This window comes from Schistocerca cancellata, chromosome 9 (genome assembly GCF_023864275.1).
Source record: "Schistocerca cancellata isolate TAMUIC-IGC-003103 chromosome 9, iqSchCanc2.1, whole genome shotgun sequence".
NCBI classification, from domain to species: domain Eukaryota; kingdom Metazoa; phylum Arthropoda; class Insecta; order Orthoptera; family Acrididae; genus Schistocerca; species Schistocerca cancellata.
Genome location: NC_064634.1, coordinates 490,939,109 through 490,961,215, shown reverse-complemented (window position 1 = coordinate 490,961,215; position 22,107 = coordinate 490,939,109). Strand labels below are relative to the sequence as shown.

The following is a 22,107-nucleotide window of genomic DNA, read 5'->3' as shown; positions in this document are numbered from 1 at the left end:
AGACCATTGACTGGAATTTATGCTTGCCGATACGTCCGCTTCTCAATGTCGTAGCTTTCACTGGACGCTGTCACGTAAACTTGAGAAAAATGGTCTGTTCCAACTGGTGGGTCCCCACAATAACATCACGTCGACATTCGCTCAGCTCTGTCCGTTGACCCATTCGAACAAAAGACACGTCTGCGGCATGGACGCATACTTTTTACACCAATTCATTTATCTTTGCATAGCATAGTGTTTTGTGGAGTATAGCCTTTTTCCGGTCGCATTCCGTTGACTCATTCGAACAGAAAACACGTCTGTGGCATGCACGCACATTTTCTGCTTTGCTACATTCATTTCTGCATAGTTTAAGGTCACTCAGAGTGTTTGATGAGGGAGGTACGTCCTTTTACATTCTCAATGCAAGGACAAACCTCCATCTGGGTAAGCAATACATTAAAACTTACGTACCACAACATTTATAAATCTGGAAGGATATTAAGGATTGCTACACTCCACCTCGGATATTCACAATCTTCTTCGGTGGTGAAACTCTCTAAATAACCTATAACTTTATGGCGCAGGTGTTGATCTTTTATTCGAGAGTATGGATTCAACTCTCCATTATGCCATCCTAATTGCAATGTCCCATGATTTCTTTACTTGGGTAGAAATGACTAGCGGGAAAAATCCGTTGAAGTACCAGGCCCTTTCCTCTTTCATTCTTTTTAATCTGCTCTAGCGCTTCGTATCTGAAGCCTCCATTGTACTTCGCCCTGTACTTAACAGCCTGTACTGCAGTTTTAAGGATAAATGCAAACATTGACAGCCTTGATTGCGTAAAACTGTATTATCAAAAATGGTTCAAATGGCTCTGAGCACTATGGGACTCAACTGCTGTGGTCATAAGTCCCCTAGAACTTAGAACTACTTAAACCTAACTAACCTAAGGACAGCACACAACACCCAGCCATCACGAGGCAGAGAAAATCCCTGACCCCGCCGGGAATCGAACCCGGGAACCCGGGCGTGGGAAGCGAGAACGCTACCGCACGACCACGAGATGCGGGCAAAACTGTATTATCATTTACGAGATTGTGGAAAAGCATATTTTTTAATAGCCATTGGTTTAGATAGTCTGGCTATACTATTTTTCATGATTCGCTGTGTGTCTTTCAGAGAACGAGTTATTTCCATGACACTGAGTCCTGAAACTACTGCTATATCGTTCCATGACGACAGAGGGTCTTGCGCAGTCCTGCGAATACGTGTTAGTCTCAATAAACCTATCACCCCCTCGAATTAAATATTGTATTAAGCTAGGTGTGGTTATCTGTTAAGAGCCACTCAGATATGAACGATGTTAATGCAGAAGTATTTAAATTTGGCCAGGCTAATCGTTAAACCTGCCAATCGATTTTGTTAGCATCGTATCCTGAGAGGAAATACACTCCTGGAAATGGAAAAAAGAACACATTGACACCGGTGTGTCAGACCCACCATACTTGCTCCGGACACTGCGAGAGGGCTGTACAAGCAATGATCACACGCACAGCACAGCGGACACACCAGGAACCGCGGTATTGGCCGTCGAATGGCGCTAGCTGCGCAGCATTTGTGCACCGCCGCCGTCAGTGTCAGCCAGTTTGCCGTGGCATACGGAGCTCCATCGCAGTCTTGAACACTGGTAGCATGCCGCGACAGCGTGGACGTGAACCGTATGTGCAGTTGACGGACTTTGAGCGAGGGCGTATAGTGGGCATACGGGAGGCCGGGTGGACGTACCGCCGAATTGCTCAACACGTGGGGCGTGAGGTCTCCACAGTACATCGATGTTGTCGCCAGTGGTCGGCGGAAGGTGCACGTGCCCGTCGACCTGGGACCGGACCGCAGCGACGCACGGATGCACGCCAAGACCGTAGGATCCTACGCAGTGCCGTAGGGGACCGCACCGCCACTTCCCAGCAAATTAGGGACACTGTTGCTCCTGGGGTATCGGCGAGGACCATTCGCAACCGTCTCCATGAAGCTGGGCTACGGTCCCGCACACCGTTAGGCCGTCTTCCGCTCACGCCCCATCATCGTGCAGCCCGCCTCCAGTGGTGTCGCAACAGGCGTGAATGGAGGGACGAATGGAGACGTGTCGTCTTCAGCGATGAGAGTCGCTTCTGCCTTGGTGCCAATGATGGTCGTATGCGTGTTTGGCGCCGTGCAGGTGAGCGCCACAATCAGGACTGCATACGACCGAGGCACACAGGGCCAACACCCGGCATCATGGTGTGGGGAGCGATCTCCTACACCGGCCGTACACCACTGGTGAATGTCGAGGGGACACTGAATAGTGCACGGTACATCCAAACCGTCATCGAACCCATCGTTCTACCATTCCTAGACCGGCAAGGGAACTTGCTGTTCCAACAGGACAATGCACGTCCGCATGTATCCCGTGCCACCCAACGTGTTCTAGAAGGTGTAAGTCAACTACCCTGGCCAGCAAGGTCTCCGGATCTGTCCCCCATTGAGCATGTTTGGGACTGGATGAAGCGTCGTCTCACGCGGTCTGCACGTCCAGCACGAACGCTGGTCCAACTGAGGCGCCAGGTGGAAATGGCATGGCAAGCCGTTCCACTGGACTACATCCAGCATCTCTACGATCGTCTCCATGGGAGAATAGCAGCCTGCATTGCTGCGAAAGGTGGATATACACTGTACTAGTGCCGACATTGTGCATGCTCTGTTGCCTGTGTCTATGTGCCTGTGGTTCTGTCAGTGTGATCATGTGATGTATCTGACCCCAGGAATGTGTCAATAAAGTTTCCCCTTCCTGGGACAATGAATTCACGGTGTTCTTATTTCAATTTCCAGTAGTGTACATACCGTACATGTAGGCCCTCAGCATTGCTGTATTTATAATCTGAGGTCTGGAAGCACTGCACTAAGTATACGCTCCAGCATAGTAGCCGGATCGCAGAGGTTCTCCTGAGCTGCACAGTGCCGTACTAGGAGTTGTCCTGGGCACGCCGTCCAGCTCATTTGATCCACAAAAAGACTGCTCTAGCTAGCAACTTAATTCCAAGCTCCGTACTTACTTTGTACTTCTCACGAAAGTTATGATAAATGCCAGGACAGCTTTTTCACCTTACCAGAAACACCACACCAAATCTTTCCCTAACTTATCTTATGCTTAGTGGTATATCGGTAAAGCGTTAAAGTTTGTAACATTTGTATCACAAAAAAATGGCTCTGAGCACTATGGGACTTGACTTCTGAGGTCGTCAGTCCCCTAGAACTTAGAACTACTCAAACCTAACTAACCTAAGGATATCACACACATCCATGCCCGAGGCAGGATTCGAACCTGCGGCCGTAGCGGTCGCGCGGTTCCAGACTGTAGCGCCTAGAACCGCCCCGGCCGGCATTTGTATCACATTCAGCAATTCCTCCAATACATCTACCACAGGAAGTTCGTTGGGTGGTGGTGGTGGTTAGTGTTTAACGTCCCGTCAACAACGAGGTCATCAGAGACGGAGCGCAAGCTCGGGTTAGGGAAGGAGTGGGAAGGAAATCGGCCGTGCCCTTTCAAAGGAACCATCCCGGTATTTGCATGAAACGATTTAGGAAAATCACGGAGAACCTAAATCAGGATGGCCGGAGACGGGATTGAACCGTCGTCCTCCCGAATGCGAGTCCAGTGTGCTAACCACTGCGCCACCTCGCTCGGTGAAGTTCGTTGGGAATGGTACCAGAAAATAAATTTATAATTTGTAATGAAAGAGTGATAGATGCACAAAGAAAACTTTCTGTCTAATACTAGAACGGTTATCTAACGAACTACGTTATTTCTAAGTCGGCGCTGAGCACATTAGGCAGGAAAATAGGTGTATGAGAAACACTAGCCAAATGTTTGAGGAAATACATGTTTCTGCACACCATCAGATACTATATAAACTCTATCAAAAAATTGCTGCTGGTATCGGCCTTTGTGGATTAACACTGGTCAAAAATTCATTGTAGAAATTTGTTTCCTGATTTATTGAACGTAGTTGCCGCAATACTGACTTAAGTACACAAATGTCAGTATTTATTTTACTTCTCTATCACACTTTTATAGCCGGCGGCGGTGGCCGAGCGGTTCTAGGCGCTTCAGTCCGGAACCGCGTGACTTCTAGTCCTGCGAAGGAGAGCTTCTGTAAAGTTTGGAAGGTAGGTGACGAGGTACTGGCAGAAGTGAAGCTGTGAGGACGGGGCGTGAGTCGTGCTTGGGTAGCTGAGTTGGAGTGACATTCGGTAGTGTAATGGTCAGCATTTCTGCCTAGCAAGCAAGGAGACCCGTCTTCGACTCCCGGCCGCAGCACAAATTTTGCAGAGACAGGAAAAGAAAAGCACCTATTCGCTACCTCCTACGTAACGTGCTTCCGTGTCAGTGCACGCTGCTTTAGCCGGCTCGGTAACTCAGCGTGTTCGGTCAGACTGTTAGCTGCCCTCTGTAATAAAAAAACTGAGTTAATGGATCAACGATGAACTGAAATGGGTGTCTTGCGACGTCCGCCCCGAGCAGATACAACGAACGAAAACGAAAAAAATGAGATTTTACACAAAAATAAAAAAAAAGTTGGTAGAGCACTTGCCCGCGAAAGGCAAAGGTCCCGAGTTCGAGTCTCGGTCCGGCACACAGTTTTAATCTGTCAGGAAGTTTCATACCAGCGCACACTCTGCTGCAGAGTGAAAATCTCATTCTGGATAAGAAACTATATTTAAATTTTAATGATTTCTTTTACAAAGATGGATGAAACCGAAAGTATGTTCGGCTACCTATCTGCTTATAGACTATGAGCTACTAATAATCCCGGCGAATGTTTCGTATAAGAAAAGTAACGACACGATGACAAATACATCAGTAGGTGAATATCGGAATTAAAACAGTCGATGAGGAACATACTACTGAACAGCCGGCCAGTGTGGCCGAGCGGTTCTGGGCGCTTCAGTCTGGAACCGCGCGACCGCCACGGTCGCAGTTTCGTATCCTGTCTCGGGCATGGATATGTGTGATGTCCTTAGGTTAGTTAGGTTTAAGTGGTTCTACGTTCTAGGGAACTTATGACCTCGGATGTTAAGACCCATAGTGCTCAGAGATATTTTTGAACACTCGCCATAATTATGGTCCAGACTCACTGCCCGAACACGTCTGTGCTCGCTGTACCGACGCAGAATAGGTGCTGAAACACTTTTGGGGGAAGAAGAAAGAAAGGAAACATTGTGTTTCGCAGAACGGTTAAGTTTTAAAACCCAGACTATAGATAAATTTCGCACTTGCGGAAGGTTGATAGAAAGCACACAAATGGCGACCATGACAGGACCACAGGAACGTCATCGAGAGATTCGTAGGAAACTGACTTGGTCGTAATCCGAGGTGAAAGATTTTATGCTTGTATTAAGTGATTTGTCTCTGAGATGGATACGTAATAGCGCGACCTGATGTAATCGCTGGGGAGGCGCGGGAGGGAAAAAGATGGCCTGGGCCCCTGCGGTCGAGCTCCAGAGCCCAGACGGCACGATAATGCCTGACCGATAGGCGGAGGGAGAGATTCGGCGTGCAGTTGGCAGGCGTCGAGGGGAGCGCCGCGCCGCCCGTGAAATAAATTGGTCATTGTGCGCCGGCCGCCTTGCCGGGACGCGACGGCTCCATCCGGATGCGGCGCGGCTGTCATTTGTCAGCGCGCTGCCCCCGCGCCCGCCCCCGCCCGCGGCTAATAACGTCATCCCTCGCCGTCACCCCCGCCGCTGCGCCGAGCAACAGATAACGCCCCCGCGCCACACATGCGCTGCTGGTTCTGCTTGATGGCTTGCCCGGACCGTCAGCGACGCCCCAAACGTCCCACGTTCCACGTTATGCTCACTACGGTGACGGAAATAGAAGTGTTACTCCGTGAAAACCGTGACCGAACGCTACGTAACTAATATTCGAATATTTCCGTGACTGTCTGGATGTGTTGATTAAAATTTCAAACTTGTGCGAGCTTATTTTCAGAATTTTCCGTACAGAAAAAGAGCCATTCTTACAGATGAAAATCGGTGTGTGTACACGGTGGCTATTGGGTGTGTTGCCCGAAACTTACAGGCGGAGACCGCTACAAAGCGTGCCTATAGGACGTGTACATACAGCTTTTCGCCGTCGTTTGGCCTTTGGGTAGTGTCAACTGATTTACATGAGAAATATAGTGACATCACACAGTTGACGGTGTGCAATGACTATTGACGACATGGGCTCAGGACAACTTTCTGGCAATTAGAGAAGCTACAGATCCATCGTTTTTGTATTAGTCGTCTGTGTTCAGACTGATCTGATGCGATCCGCCACGAATTCTTTTCCTGTGTTGTTGTTGTTGTTCTTGTTGTTGTCGTTGTTGTTGTCTTCAGTCCTGAGACTGGTTTGATGCAGCTCTCCATGCTGCTCTATCCTGTGCAAGCTTCTTCACCTCCCAGTACTTATTGCAACCTACATCCTTCTGAATCTGCATAGTGTATTCATCTCTTGGTCTCCCTATACGATTTTTACCCTCCACGCTGCCCTCCAATGCTAAATTTGTGATCCCTTGATGCCTCAGAACATGTCCTACCAACCGGTCCCTTCTTCTTGCCAAGTTGTGCCACAAACGCCTCTTCTCCCCAATTCTATTCAATACCTCCTCATTAGTTATGTGATCTACCCATCTAATCTTCAGCATTCTTCTGTAGTACCACATTTCGAAAGCTTCTATTCTCTTCTTGTCCAAACTATTTATCGTCCATGTTTCACTTCCATACATGGCTACACTCCATACAAATACTTTCAGAAACGACTTCCTGACACTTAGATTTATACTCGATGTTAACAAATTTCTCTTCTTCTTTGAAACGCTTTCCTTGCCATTGCCAGTCTACATTTTATATCCTCTCTACTTCGACCATCATCAGTTATTTTCCTCCCCAAATAGCAAAACCCCTTTACTACTTTAAGTGTATCATTTCCTAATCTAATTCCCTCAGTATCACCCGACTTAATTCGACTACATTCCATTATCCTCGTTTTGCTTTTGTTGAAGTTCATCTTATATCCTCCTTTCAAGACACTGTCCATTCCGTTCAACTGCTCTTCCAAGTCCTTTGCTGTCTCTGACAGAATTACAATGTCATCGGCGAACCTCACCGTTTTTATTTATTCTCCATGGACTTTAATACCTACTCCGAATTTTTCTTTTGTTTCCTTTACTGCTTGCTCAATATACACATTGAATAACATCCTGTGCCAACCGTTTTATCTCTTGAGTAACACTTGCACCCCACTTACTCAGTTTATGTGCTGGATTTATTGCAATGTCTGTCTTCCTCTACAGTTTTTGCCCTCCACAGCTCTCTCTAGTATCATGGAAGCTATTCCCTGGTGTCGTAACAGATGTCCTACCATCCTGTCCCTTCTTCTTGGTAGTGTGTTCCAAATATTACTTTCCGCCCCGATTCCATGGAGAACCTCATCATTCCTTGCCTTGATCCGTCGACCTAATTTTCAATATTCTTCTGTAGCACCACATCTCATATGCTTCGACTGTCTTCTTTTCTGCTTTTCCCAAAGTCAATGTTTTACTACTATACAATGCTGTGCTCCAAATGTACATTTTCAGAAATTTATTCCCGGTATTAAGGCCTATGATACTACTAGATTTCCCATGACCAGGAATGCCCTTTTGTAAGTGCTAGCCTGATTATTACGTCCTCCTTCCTCCGTCCGTCATGGATTATTTAGCTGTCTAGATAGCAGAATTAATTAACTTCGTCTATTTCGTGATCCCCCATCCTGATGTTCAGTTTATCACTGTTTTCATTTTTGTTACTTCTCATTCCTTTCATCTTTCTTCAGTTTACTGTCAATACATGTTCTGTACTTAATTAGACTGTCCACTCCATCCCACGTTGTTAGACTGTCACTCCATTCCAACATCCTGCAGTTCCTCTTCACTTTCACGGAGGATAGCATTGTCATCAGTGAATCTTATCACTGATACCCTTTCACGGTAAATTTTAATCCCACTCCTGAACGTTTCTTTTATTTGCGTCATTGCTTCCTCGACGTATAGATCGAACAGTAGGGGCGAAAGACTACATCCCTGTCTTACAAACTTATTAATCCGATCGCTTCGTTCCTGATCTTTCTCTCTTATTGTTCCCTCTCGGTTCTCGTACATATTGTATATTACCCGACTTTCCCTAAAGCTTACCGCTATTTTTCTCAGAATTCAGAACATCTTGCAACGTTTGACGTTGTCGAACGCTTTTCCCCGGTTGACACATCCTATGGACGTGTCTTGATTTTTTTTTTTTTTTTTTTTTTTTTTTTTTTTTTTTTTTTTTGCCGGCCGCTGGTGGTCGAGCGGTTGTAGGCGCTTCAATCTGGAACCGCGAAACCGCTACGGTCGCAAGTTCGAATCCTGCCTCGGGCATGAATGTGTGTGATGTCCTTAGGTTAGTTAGGTTTAAGTAGTTCTAAGTTCTAGGGGACTGATGACCTGAGATATTAAGTCTCATAGTGCTCAGAGCTATTTGAACCATTTGTCTTGATTTTTCTTCAGGCAGAACTATCTTTCTAGTACCTTTACCGTCCCCGAAGCCAAACTGATCGTCATCTAACAAATCCTCAGTTTTATTTTGCGTTCTTTTGTATATTACTGATCAGCTTCTTCTGACGAATAGACCAGTGACAACAGGTGAAATCCGAGCGGGGTTACAGGCAGTGTATCAGCACGAATCATCGAGATTTGATGCTAGAATCTGGCCATACGTCGTTTTCCACTGACGCCACACTACAGACAATAGACACTTGCGCTGTGTAGGGCCAGTGTCAGTTGGACGTTGAGAGACATTTTACGGGCCTCTCTTCTGTTTCTGGTGGTCACATGTATACCTGCATGTGTATAGACGACCTGATGTAAGATCGTAGAAAATAGCATTGTAGAGACGCATGCCTCTCCAGTTCCTTGAAGACTGATGTGGAGAGTTATTGGTTATGTCAGCTGGTCTGACTGCTAATTGTTGAAGACAAGCTCAGCGCTGGCCAGTGTGTGGCAAGAATAGTCCTTACTGCCGTACCCTCGGCTCACTGCAGCGTGACTCCACCGTGCAGCCGGCCGAAGTGGCCGTGCGGTTAAAGGCGCTGCAGTCTGGAACCGCAAGACCGCTACGGTCGCAGGTTCGAATCCTGCCTCGGGCATGGATGTTTGTGATGTCCTTAGGTTAGTTAGGTTTAACTAGTTCTAAGTTCTAGGGGACTAATGACCTCAGCAGTTGAGTCCCATAGTGCTCAGAGCCATTTGAACCATTTTTTTCCACCGTGCAGTTCACACCAGAGGTTGCTCGAGGATCGTATGGAGTCTTCACTGGCCTGTCAGTCCGCTTATTCGTAGCTATAGAGCGTGCCTGTGGTAACGTTGGAAAGAATGTTGTTATGAAAGTAAACATATGTTTCCGGCACATCAAGGAACTACCCAAGATGAAATTCATAGCCTGTTTGTTCCATGCACAACGAGTGCAGCAGCATATCCACGTCCGTAGTGGTCACACTTCGTACTGATGTTGGTGATGTGCGGAAGATCAATTACCCGATGCTGATGTTAATCTGAAGTGACAGATGGCCGCGCCGTGATGGCGTTAGCTTGGTTGTATGAGACGTAAAAGTGGAATTTCAGCGAGCCGTGACCTGACTTTTCCTAGCAACCTGGAGCGAATGGTTTGATTTTTCCTTAATCCACATAAAATGAGCTGTAGGGGTGACTGAATATTGTCATCTGCTTTTGCTCCTCTTCATCAAGAGAGTTTCCCAATATCACTTCCTAGTCCTCGCTGGGGACAGGGAAATGCTACCAGCGGAAGAAGAGGGGTACGCAATGAGACTGACCACATTCGAGCCAAAAGCCAGCCATTCTGGTGTTGGAGTCTGATTGTGTGAAAGACCTGAACATTTAAACAGTCTCTAGAATTGCTAAAAAAAATTTAGGAGCTGGGCACCACCAGTGTTGGGTGTCGGAGGTAGGCGTCTGGGGCGGAGTTTCTGTTTGACAGAATTAATCTGAAGTAAGGAATGAGGAGGTTCCCGAAGAATCGGCGAGGAAAGGAGTATACGGAAAACACTCACAAGAAGAAGAGACAGGATGACAGGGCGGGATCGGGAAAGAACCTCATAGTACTAGAGGAAGCTTTAGATGGGAAAAGCTGTAGAGAAAGAAAAGAGATTGGATACACATGCAGCAAATAATAGAGGACGTAGGTTACAGTTGCTTCTCTGATGAAAAGATTGGTGCAGGAGAGGAATTCATAGCCGGCCGCATGAAACAAATCAGAAGACTGCGAGTGTGTTTCCGTGCACACATTTCGAACTCTAATTATACATTTCCCACTTTATACAGGAATGGTGCGTCCATGTCAGTAGCAGCAGACTTCGTATTAAACAGTGATGCTACCAGCTACTTTAAAACGACGGAATGGTGAAGTTTAATTAAGTTTATAATCTAGATTTGTTTCCATAGAAACTCTGAACTGTTATGCTGTTTGACCTTTGTGGAAATTTATGAGGCAGTTGCGAGGTAGCAGATGGAGCAGAGTATTATCTGTTAGCGTTTTACACTTGCCAGTTCATCAAGTGAATTTCAGAATATTTGTGCATGCAATTTACTGCTACAAGCATCCATCATTAAGGCTGGAGCAATGACGACAACTTCTGCGACCTCTCTTCTGTGATACCTTGGATGCTGAGTCATTGTAAGACGGTTCTGTAAGTGTAGCTGTGCCGGTTTGGATTAGCGTCCTCCGATTAACTTTCGCCATGATAATCCTTCGAGCAATATATCACGCACACCACTAGGAATACATGGATCGCAGCTGAGACTTCACACGACACTGTGGGGGATGAGCTGAAAACGTGACGATCACTTACTATATTTGCATATGGTACTGTTACAGGGCAGAACGATAGTTATTTAAAGGAACAAGCTGTGGGCGGAGTGAGAAGGACGTGAAAATTATGAAAAATTTTCGGTATGAATAAATTGAATCTTTAATTCCGTTTCGGTCATTGTAGAGTGTAAATATCAATGATATTTAGTTTTAGTTACGTTTCTGCGTGTTGCGCAAAATTACGGGCGAAATTTGGACTTGATCTGTTCAGTTGCTTAGCTATTACGGCTTTCTTGAGAAGTATGAGTGTTCCGATCATGTGGACATACAGGAATAGCGTGAGGTAACAAAATTGTTCCCTTTGGATATTATACGTCAAATGGGAATCTATCCAAAGTTGATACATATTTAAAGGACTCTGCTCTTTCATTTTTATTAGTTCGGAAACGATCAGTTGAATTCAAGTTACCGTAGTCGTAATTCTCTTGTAAACTCAAAAAGACGTATCAAAACATTTGAGAAATGGACAATATGGTTTATCATGAGTAGCTATCGAGGTTGTATGAACTAGCTGGTGACGTAAGCACCAAAAAATAAAGCGTAAAATGCAGTTTAAGTAAAAACTTGCGTCAGAACACTTTCCACAAAATAAGTGCCTCGTTTGTCAAATGCTGACGGAAAATAAATGAAAAAAAAAAACGCTTCTCCAATGTGGGAATGTTTATTAGTTGGGTCTGAGTACGCTGCTGTTGAAATGATTTACTTACCTAGTAATAAAATCACGAGCGTTCTGCAGCGTCTGAACCACGTAGAGAACAGCAGTGAACTTGTGGGAGGAGAAGGGAGCTTAGTGACGTTCGTAGAAGCGACAGCGACAGTATCATGAGCACGGGAAATTATTCTTATTGTGGAAATAGCAGCATTCAGCTTCTGCGTAATATCTCGAAGTTCCACGAAAGCTTTCATCTACGCTCAATCTTAATAATTTAAAGTGGTCGACTTGTTCGGGACAGTAGAATTTCGTTTTTACAAGAGTAAAATCTGTAAGCGTTATGTTTTGCTTTAGTTACGTGTTAATCGGTCCTCAGAAATCCACGTGCTCATTTTACTGACCGCCCTTATTGGCCAAATCATTTACATTACCTCACACATCTTTCGTAAGATCACTGATACTCATCAAGAAAAGCAGCGGTCCTAGACCAGAACCCTGTGCAGTTCCCACTTTAGACGAACCCAGTCAGACCCACACTCCCACATCAGCTGTTGGGAGAAGCATTTCTAGCAATTTTTAGAGCAGACGGGGAGAGGCGCCAGGGTCGCGGCATTCCTGGCGCGCTGACAAACTGCTTCCTTCTTAATTTGGTCGCCGGCTGCGGCGGTTCCATTTCCTGGAGGAGCGCGCCGGCAGATTTAGTGTTATGACAGCGGCCGGGCCGGCTGATAATTACAACATTCCCGCCAGAGATTGCCGCATAGCTGTGCCCTTCCCTTCCGCGTTTCCTTTTACTCGCGCCCCCAGCCTTACGCGCCTTCTCGCCCTTCCGCTGAAGCGAGTTGGCAAAGCGCGCCGTGCGGCGGTCGACTCCTGCGGAAGCGGTTGTGCGAAGCGCCAGGTAGACAGTCATCTAAACACTCCGCAATTGCCGTCTCGTACTCTGATAAGCACCTAGAGGAAGCGAGCAAAGTTTAGCGTTTAACGTCCAGTCGACGACATAGTCATTAGAAGCGAAGCCTTACTTCGGACTGGGCGAGGCTCGGAATGGAAGTCCACCTGACCTAGAGGAGACATGCCAGTATTGGTTTTGAGCTTTATAGGGAAACCAGTGAAAAATAAATCTCGATGGCTGCACAAGGAATCGTATCGCTATCTGCCAGAACTGTGTCAACATCTGCAGCTCCCCGCTCGATCCTACAGCAATTGTTTTCAAAATTCATCTTTAGGTAAGTGTCGACTATTCTGTAAATATTCAAATTACCTTATATTTATACACATTATAAAGGTTCTCGCTGCCTTTTTCTGTCTGTAGGTGGAAACTAATCTCAAGAACTATTGTAGAGATTTTCATACGGGTTTCACCATGACATTACTCCGAAAAACTGAAACTGTTAGTACATAATAGTAACATAACATATTAACTACTCCGTGGAAGCGAATGAAAATGCGGAGGCATGTAGCCCGAGGTCTCGCAGACGGGCACGAGAAGCTGGAAGTCTCATAGCGTGCCACCGTAATCATAGTGCCAAAAGGGTCTGGCTGCGCAACAAAAGGCAGTTGAAGGAACGGGAAATGGCAGTGTCAATCAGGGAAAAGTTACCGTGCATCCTAAAGCTGTTCATTACAACGTGCCAGGCGACAGCGTTTGGATGAGTTCAGACAGAGAAGAATCGTCGGGAAACTGGGAGAGGGATGAAGTGCGACGAGTGTAGCCAAGCAGTTTCACGTCCGTGGAGAGTATTCCGAACCACAGGCGCTGCTGCCCGAATGAGAGGGGCACCAGTTGACAGCTACATTGTGCGGCAAGCAAGACGGGACCCACGTCAAACAGCAAGTGCAATCGCGACAACATTTAACAGGACTGCAAAAGCGAGCGATGTCAAGCTCTTCAGTGGCCAGGCAACTGCATACAGGTGGCCTCTTTGGTCGACGACCAGAACGTAGTTTTCCGTTGATACCCGCACATGGGCTGCACCGTTTGCGATGGCACCAAGAGCGTAGAGACTAGACCAACGAGGAGTGGGATACCGTGCTCTTCTCGGATAAGGATAGATTCAATCTGAATAGTCATCCTGTCGGTACTCTCACATGGTGAGCAGTGGTAACGCGTATTGCATCCAGGATCGTTGTGGATCATGATCGTTTTGGTGGTCCAGTGTTGTGGTGAAGAGAAGCATAATGTTGCATGGGCGTACTGACCTCCAAATCTTTGAACACGACCCACTCACCGTTATTCGTTATTGTGTCACCGTAATTCTCTCCCAAGTCCGACTTTTCAGGAGTGCATTCGGCCCTGACTTCATTTTTATGGATGACAATGCCCGACCTCAACAAGCAGTGGAGGTGAAGCAGCTCTTGGAAGGAGAGGATATATGATGGATGCCCACCTCACTTAAACTCCATGAAGCACGTCTGGAATTCGTTGGGAAGGCGTCCACATGAACCAACGACCATCCAGCACTTGTCACCAGCGCTGGTGGAATACTGGAACTCTCTACCGTAGTAATATATACCAACCCTTTCGCCAGCATGGGGGCACATTGCAGAGCATGCATTGCTGTCCACGGTGATCACACACCCTATTAAGAACCACACCCGCCTTTTCTGATGTCTAGGGTACTCTCATAAATAGCAGTGACTTCAGTGTAATTTTTGGGTTTGAATAATAAAAGCGTCATTTCTGTTCCTCCAATTGCGTACTTCTTTCAGTTACCTTCTGTACTATAAGGTAGCAGGTCTTTCTATGTATGGTGCAAATTTCATAGAGCTCTGTTACGTGGCGGTGACACATTATACTGAAGTTATTTTCGTCGTTCTGGATTGCACTCCAGCGTAAATAGACTAATTCTTGAGGAACGTTTGTATATATAGTGTACTACTACTACGCCAGAAATGGCGTCCGGCCGTGGAAACGTAGTGCTACACGTTTGAAATGGAGCGAGCGAGTCGCATATATATAATTTCTTTGTAAACATTTGACGCTGAAATACAGTCCTTTGTTTGAATATTCCGTTAACACAAATAATGTAATTATATAACATTTTATATAAACAATACAATCCGTAACTTGATTCAAACCACATCGTCATGTACAAACTTTTATACTGTTTACCACTGTCGTATCATATGAATGTTGTTGCCAAATAGCCTTGGCGTTTGTTGCCAAATAGCCTTAGCGTATGGTAAGAAACCAGTGTATATAAGGCACGTTAAATTATATGAAGAAAATAGTACACACACACACACACACACACACACACACACACACTATAGCCTATATATTCAGGGTGTCCCATTTATCTTGACCACCCTGAATAACTGTTTGTCCAGATGCAAATTACAAAATGTTTCAAGCAAATGTTCTTTAGCCATCAGTGGAACATCAATCAGCATGATTACCTTCGTTGTAGCTTTGTTTTTTACAAAAAATAAGAACACGGTATGACTTTTTTAAATGGCACCCTGTATTTTTTATTCGGTAATTCATTTCCTCTCCTAAAGACCTATTCAAAAATGTATCAAGGAGTACCATTCACTGAAACACAACGTTACTAACTATTTACATAACACAAAACATTGACGTTGACGCTCCCAGCGCTTAGTGCAGGTACTCGGGGTAATGGAACACATCCACGTACTGGCGTTGACAGAGGACAAAAGTAAACGTAAGTAGAATGCATACCCGTCATTCCGTCAACCATTGAAGAGTTGTGTGAGTAAAATGTACAGCAACGAAGAGAAGGTAGAAATATTACTCATTTGTGGGGAACGTAAGCAGAACAGTAATTGCAATACTGTTTTCTTATGTACGGGTACATTTAGTACAGGAGTTTAGTCCTTTTTAACTACTATTGTGTAGAGTAGGCGTACAGTAAAGGCTGTCCTTTCTACAATCTGCATCGACATAGCGTTTCTTTTATTGTTGTTGTTGTTGAAGGTAGACAAAATGCTACGCAGGCAGCGGAACTGTACAGAGAGCGATATCCTGACAAGGGCCCACCTTCCCGACGGATGTTTTCTCGCTTGTTGCGACGCTTCAGTAAACGGGAAATTTCAACCCACGATAACGCAATCGTCGTAGCTCGCGCACAGACGAGGCTGCCCTCGCTTCCGTTGCTATGAATCCACATGTGAGCACACGACAGCTTGAATACGAGATTGGAGATTGGTATTCCTAAAACCAGTGTTCATCGTATTCTTACACGTCACCGGTTCCATCCTTACCGTGTACACCTACATCAAGAATCGCATGGGAATGATTTCCAGAATCGTGTACAGTTCTGTCAGTGGGCACAGCAGCAAAACCTCGCCAACCCGAACTTCTTCTCCAGTGTTCTATTTACCGATGAATGTTCCTTCTAAAACAAAGGACTGGACAGTGTTTGGACACTGGACCACCAAAACGATCATGATCCACAATGATCCTGGGTGCAATACGCGTTACAACTTCTCACTATGTGAGGGTACCGACAGAATGACTACTCAGATTGAAGGAACATGCATTTTTGGTCCAGCGACAACCCACGATGGCTTACACAGGTGGAACATCAGCGTCAGTGGAGAGTTAACGTCTGGTATGGGATACTTGGTACTACAATTATTGGCCTTTATTTCGTCAATGATAGTCTAAACGGCACAGGGTATGCCAACTTCCTCAGACGAATTCTTCCTCCTCTTCTGGATGAAGTGCCGCTAAGAACCAGAATGCTTATGTGGTATCAGCACGATGGATGTCCAGCACATAGTGCCTTCCGTGCACGTCGTGTTCTGAACCGAAGGTATCCTGCCAGATGGATTGGTCGAGGAGGAACAGTTACTTGACCTGCTTGGTCTCCTGATTTAAATCCTCTGGAATTTTTTCTTTGGGGGTGCATTAAAGACGTTGTCTATCGCGATATTCCAACAACCCCAGAGGACATGAAGGAACGTATCGTGCTTGCGTGTAATTCTCTTCAGCAGGCAGCACTGGAAGCAGTAAATAATTCCTTCATTCAACGAGTGCACCAGTGTTTCGGTGTCCAGGGTCACCATTTTGTGCCAAAAAAGTAGGTTCAAATGGCTCTGAGCACTATGGAACTTAACATCTGAGGTGATCAGTTCCCTAGAACTTAGAACTACTTAAACTTAACTAACCTAAGGACATCACACACATCCGTGCCCGAGGCAGGATTCGAACCTGTGACCGTAGAGGTCGCGTGGTTCCAGACTGAACCACTTTGAGCACCTTTCAATGTTCTACTCCTGCGCAGTGGTTCAGGAGAGTCAAAGTCAATTTTGTGTTATGTTTTTACTTGGCTTTCATTTGTTTTCTGACAACTTCAGCAAGTGGACGAGTTTGTAATCCCGGGCTCATAGTCAATGTTGTGTTATGTAATTAATAACGTGTTTCAGTGAATGGTACACTGTGGTATATTTTTGAATAGGTCCTTTGGAGAGGAAATGAATTACCGAATAAAAAATACAGGGTGCTATTTAAATAAGTCATACCGCTGTTCATATCTTTGTAAAAAACAAAACTACAACGAAGGCAATCGTGCTGATTGATGACCCCCTGACGGATAAAGAACATTTGCTTGCTCCCTCACTCCCCCTTTAGTCCGGATTTAACCCCATGTGACTTTTTTGCTATTCCCTAACATGAAGAAACGCCTTCGTGGGAGGCATTATCAATCATCAGAAGGCTGCGGAGGCGATTTTGAAGGACCTCTCAAAAAATGGTTTCCATCATGTATTTGAAGACTGGCGGAAACGAAGTGCGCTCAAGGGGCCTGTTAGCTTACATGTTTCTCATAGTGATGCCAAGTGGGCAGTTGTCACTCCTCCTTGTTAGATGAAAGCTCAGATATTTAAGACAGAACTCATGTAATGTTCTGGTGAGACCATAGACGCCAAAACATTATGACCACATGCTTAACAGTGTGTTGAACCGCAATACAGCAGCGAATGTGTGTGGGATCTATTCGAAAAGTCCTCGATAGGATTCCAGGTGTACGTGGCACCAGATGCCTACGCACAGAAAAAATTTTCATTCGTATGTGCTGCGCTTAATACTTTTCGTATCGCACAACTTCACCGGGTGGCATTCAGTGTCTTGACGTGCAATGGTCATAACGTTTTGGCTCACGAATTGGTATCTTTATACTAATACCGTGTTATTGTGCCTTACGCTGAATGAATACAGGTCGGGCAAAATAAAACGGTCCCACATAAGTTCGTGCACCTTATCGTAGGCAACGCAACTTACATCATTCACATCTGGGTCGGATAATGTAAGCTGGGTTGCCTATGTTAAGGTGCATGTGCGGAACCGTTTCATTTTGACCTCTATGTGAACTACAGGGCTATTAAAAATGATTGAAGCGATTTCATAAATTCACTGTAGCTCCATTCATTGACATATGGTCACGACACACTACAGATACGTAGAAAAACTCATAAAGTTTTGTTCGGCTGAAGCCGCACTTCAGGTTTCTGCCGCCAGAGCGCTCGAGAGCGCAGTGAGACAAAATGGCGACAGGAGCCGAGAAAGCGTATGTCGTGCTTGAAATGCACTCACCTCAGTCAGTCATAACAGCGCAACGACACTTCAGGACGAAGTTCAACAAAGATCCGCCAACTGCTAACTCCATTCGGCGATGGTACGCGCAGTTTAAAGCTTCTGGACGCCGCTGTAAGGGGAAATCAACGGGTCGGCCTGCAGTGAACGAAGAAATGGTTGAACGCGTGCGGGCAAGTTTCACGCGTGGCTCATGCCACAACTGGAGACCGACAGCGCCGACTTCATCTTTCAACAGGATGGTGCTCCACCGCACTTCCATCATGATGTTCGGCATTTCTTAAACAGGAGATTGGAAAACCGATGGATCGGTCGTGGTGGAGATCATGATCAGCAATTCATGTCATGGCCTCCACGCACTCCTGACTTAACCCCATGCGATTTCTTTCTGTGGGGTTATGTGAAAGATTCAGTGTTTAAATCTCCTCTACCAAGAAACGTGCCAGAACTGCGAGCTCGCATCAACGATGCTTTCGAACTCATTGATGGGGACATGCTGCGCCGAGTGTGGAAGGAAATTGATTATCGGCTTGATGTCTGCTGAATCACTAAAGGGGCACATATCAAACATTTGTGAATGCCTAAAAAAACTTTTTGAGTTTTTGTATGTGTGTGCAAAGCATTGTGAAAATATCTCAAATAATAAGGTTATTGCAGAGCTGTGAAATGGCTTCAATCATTTGTAATAACCCTGTACTTATCACACATGGCCAGTGTAAACGGTTGATCGATGACGTCACCGACACGGGCGACAGATAAACATGCGGAGGCGGCGGGGTGCTTACCTGAATGACGCGCATGGGCAGGCCGGTCTCCTTGGCGAGCTGCTCGCGGATGTGCCGCGTGGGCTTGGGCGTCTGCGAGAAGGCCGTCTTCAGGATCTCGAGCTGCTTGGCCTTGATGGTGGTGCGCGGGCCGCGCCGCTTCGAGCCCGAGTTGCCGTCGTCGGGGCTCTTGTTCTCCGTCTGCGAGTCGCGCGTCTCCGGGTCGCCGTCCAGCGAGCCTGACCAACACACGCCTGCCGCTCAGACATGGCGGGTCTCTGTCCCGCAACCTGCTGTCGGGGGCCACGGCCGTGGGGCGCTACGCACTACACACTACACACTACACTAGGCCAGGCAGCTCGCGCGGGGCAGCGCTGAAACGTACACTCACCAGCAGGACTGTTGTTGTTGTGGACTTCAGTCAGCTCCACACTCGGCTCTACCCTGTGCAAGCCTCTTCACCCCTTCGTAACTACGGCAACGTACAGGGTGTTTCAAAAATGACCGGTATATTTGAAACGGCAATAAAAACTAAACGAGCAGCGATAGAAATACACCGTTTGTTGCAATATGCTTGGGACAACAGTACATTTTCAGGCAGACAAACTTTCGAAATTACAGTAGTTACAATTTTCAACAACAGATGGCGCTGCGGTCTAGGAAGCTCTATAGTACGATATAGTAGCAATAATATGGCGTAGTCTCTGAATGAAATTACCCGAAACCTTTGACAACGTGTCTGGCGGAATGGCTTCACATGCAGATGAGATGTACTGCTTCAGCTGTTCAATTGTTTCTGGATTCTGGCGGTACACCTGGTCTTTCAAGTGTCCCCACAGAAAGAAGTCACAGGGGTTCATGTCTGGCCAATAGGGAGGCCAATCCACGCCGCCTCCTGTATGTTTCGGATAGCCCAAAGCAATCACACGATCATCGAAATATTCATTCAGGAAATTAAAGACGTCGGCCGTGCGATGTGGCTGGGCACCATCTTGCATAAACCACGAAGTGTTCGCAGTGTCGTCTAAGGCAGTTTGTACCGCCACAAATTCACGAAGAATGTCCAGATAGCGTGATGCAGTAATCGTTTTGGATCTGAAAAATGGGCCAATGATTCCTTTGGAAGAGATGGCGGCCCAGACCAGTACTTTTTGAGGATGCAGGGACGATGGGACTGCAACATGCTGCTTTTCGGTTCCCCATATGCGCCAGTTCTGTTTATTGACGAAGCCGTCCAGGTAAAAATATGCTTCGTCAGTAAACCAAATGCTGCCCACATGCATATCGCCGTCATCAATCCTGTGCACTATATCGTTAGCGAATGTCTCTCGTGCAGCAATGGTAGCGGCGCTGAGGGGTTGCCGCGTTTGAATTTTGTATGGACAGAGGTGTAAACTCTGGCGCATGAGACGATACGTGGACGTTGGCGTCATTCGGACCGCAGCTGCAACACGGCGAACGGAAACCCGAGGCCGCTGTTGGATCACCTGCTGCACTAGCTGCGCGTTGCCCTCTGTGGTTGCCGTACGCGGTCGCCCTACCTTTCCAGCACGTTCATCCGTCACGTTCCCGGTCTGTTGAAATTTTTCAAACAGATCCTTTATTGTATCGCTTTTCGGTCCTTTGGTTACATTAAACCTCCGTTGAAAACTTCGTCTTGTTGCAACAACACTGTGTTCTAGGCGGTGGAATTCCAACACCAGAAAAATCCTCTGTTCTAAGGAATAAACCATGTTGTCTACAGCACACTTGCACGTTGTGAACAGCACACGCTTACAGCAGAAAGACGACGTACAGAATGGCGCACCCACAGACTGCGTTGTCTTCTATATCGTTCACATCACTTGCAGCGCCATCTGTTGTTGAAAATTGTAACTACTGTAATTTCGAAAGTTTGTCCGCCTGAAAATGTACTGTTGTCCCAAGCATATTGCAACAAACGGTGTATTTCTATCGCTGCTCGTTTAGTTTTTATTGCCGTTTCAAATATACCGGTCATTTTTGAAACACCCTGCACATCCGCTACTGAGTCAAGTTGTGGCTTCCCTTCCCATCACTCCCAAACCGCCTATTCTGTGGGTGCCTCAGGGTGTCTCCTATTAATCAGTGATTTATTCTAGTCAAAATATTTTTAGTTGATTGTGTTGTACAACTTTGATGAACTTTGGAAACGACGTTTCATAACATTTTAATCCTATGTTTAAATTATTCTCTGAGGGCGACCTCTTTTGGTCAAAGACCATTTTCGAACAGCTGAAAACACAAACATTTCACACGCAAGGGATATTTCATAGTTTTAGTAACACACTAGCAATACCAAGAGTTGGCATTAACAACAATATATCGATATATAAGTAAAAAAATATAATATTTGTAAATGACTTTTAGTCATTCACTCCATTCATCTACCGTTGCATGACTAAACAACAGATACAAATATTATATTTTAGACTTTGTGTTCATTTTCTAGGTATGTATGCTTGCTGTTAATTCAGATTTTAAATATTGCTTGTATTTTACTACAGTTTTGACACATACTTTTTACGTGATTTTTTTCTGTATACATGACGTTCGCAGGTACGGAAATGGATCGCACATTAAATAATAATTTAAGCAGAGGCTTGTGGCGGCGCCTGAAAAACCGGCCCCGCGTACAGACTGGTCGCCAATTACCCACAAATTGTAGCCCGCCGCAAGCAGTTACAACTACGAATACACGAATAATAATGAGAAAGTAAAGAAATAACAAATAGGCTATTGCAAAGGTAGCAACAGCTTCGAAACAATGGATGCACGTTCCTTTACAAAGTCATTTCTAAAATCTTTTAGCGAAATCGTACCATAAATTTCTTTTCCCTCCAGTTCTATTCAGCACTTCCTCATTAGTTACCCAATCTACCCGACTATTCTTCAGCATTATCCTTTAACATCACACTTCAAAAGCTGCTATTCTCTTCTTGCCCGTACGTTTTATCACCCATGTTTCACTTCCGTACAAGATTCCAATCGAGCGAAATACCGTCAAAAAAGGCTTCCTAACATTCAAATGTATATTCGATGCTGACATATTTCTGTAGTTTCAGAAACCCTTTCTTATTATTGCTGCTCAGTATATTACGTCACTACTTTACCAAAAAAAAATAGTTCAAGTGGCTGTGAGCACTATGGGA

At 45.7% G+C, this 22,107-nt stretch overlaps 1 protein-coding gene across 1 annotated transcript in view; it reads right to left on the bottom strand.

Annotated features, from left to right (window-relative positions):
* The window catches only part of LOC126100992 (LIM/homeobox protein Lhx1-like), a 103,637-nt gene that overhangs the window by 67,186 nt on the left and 14,344 nt on the right, over positions 1–22,107 (bottom strand). Inside the window, exon 2 of the mRNA XM_049911659.1 lies at positions 18,959–19,176. Within this exon, the coding sequence (XP_049767616.1) occupies positions 18,959–19,176 (218 nt within the window). The remainder of the gene's footprint in view (positions 1–18,958; positions 19,177–22,107) is intronic.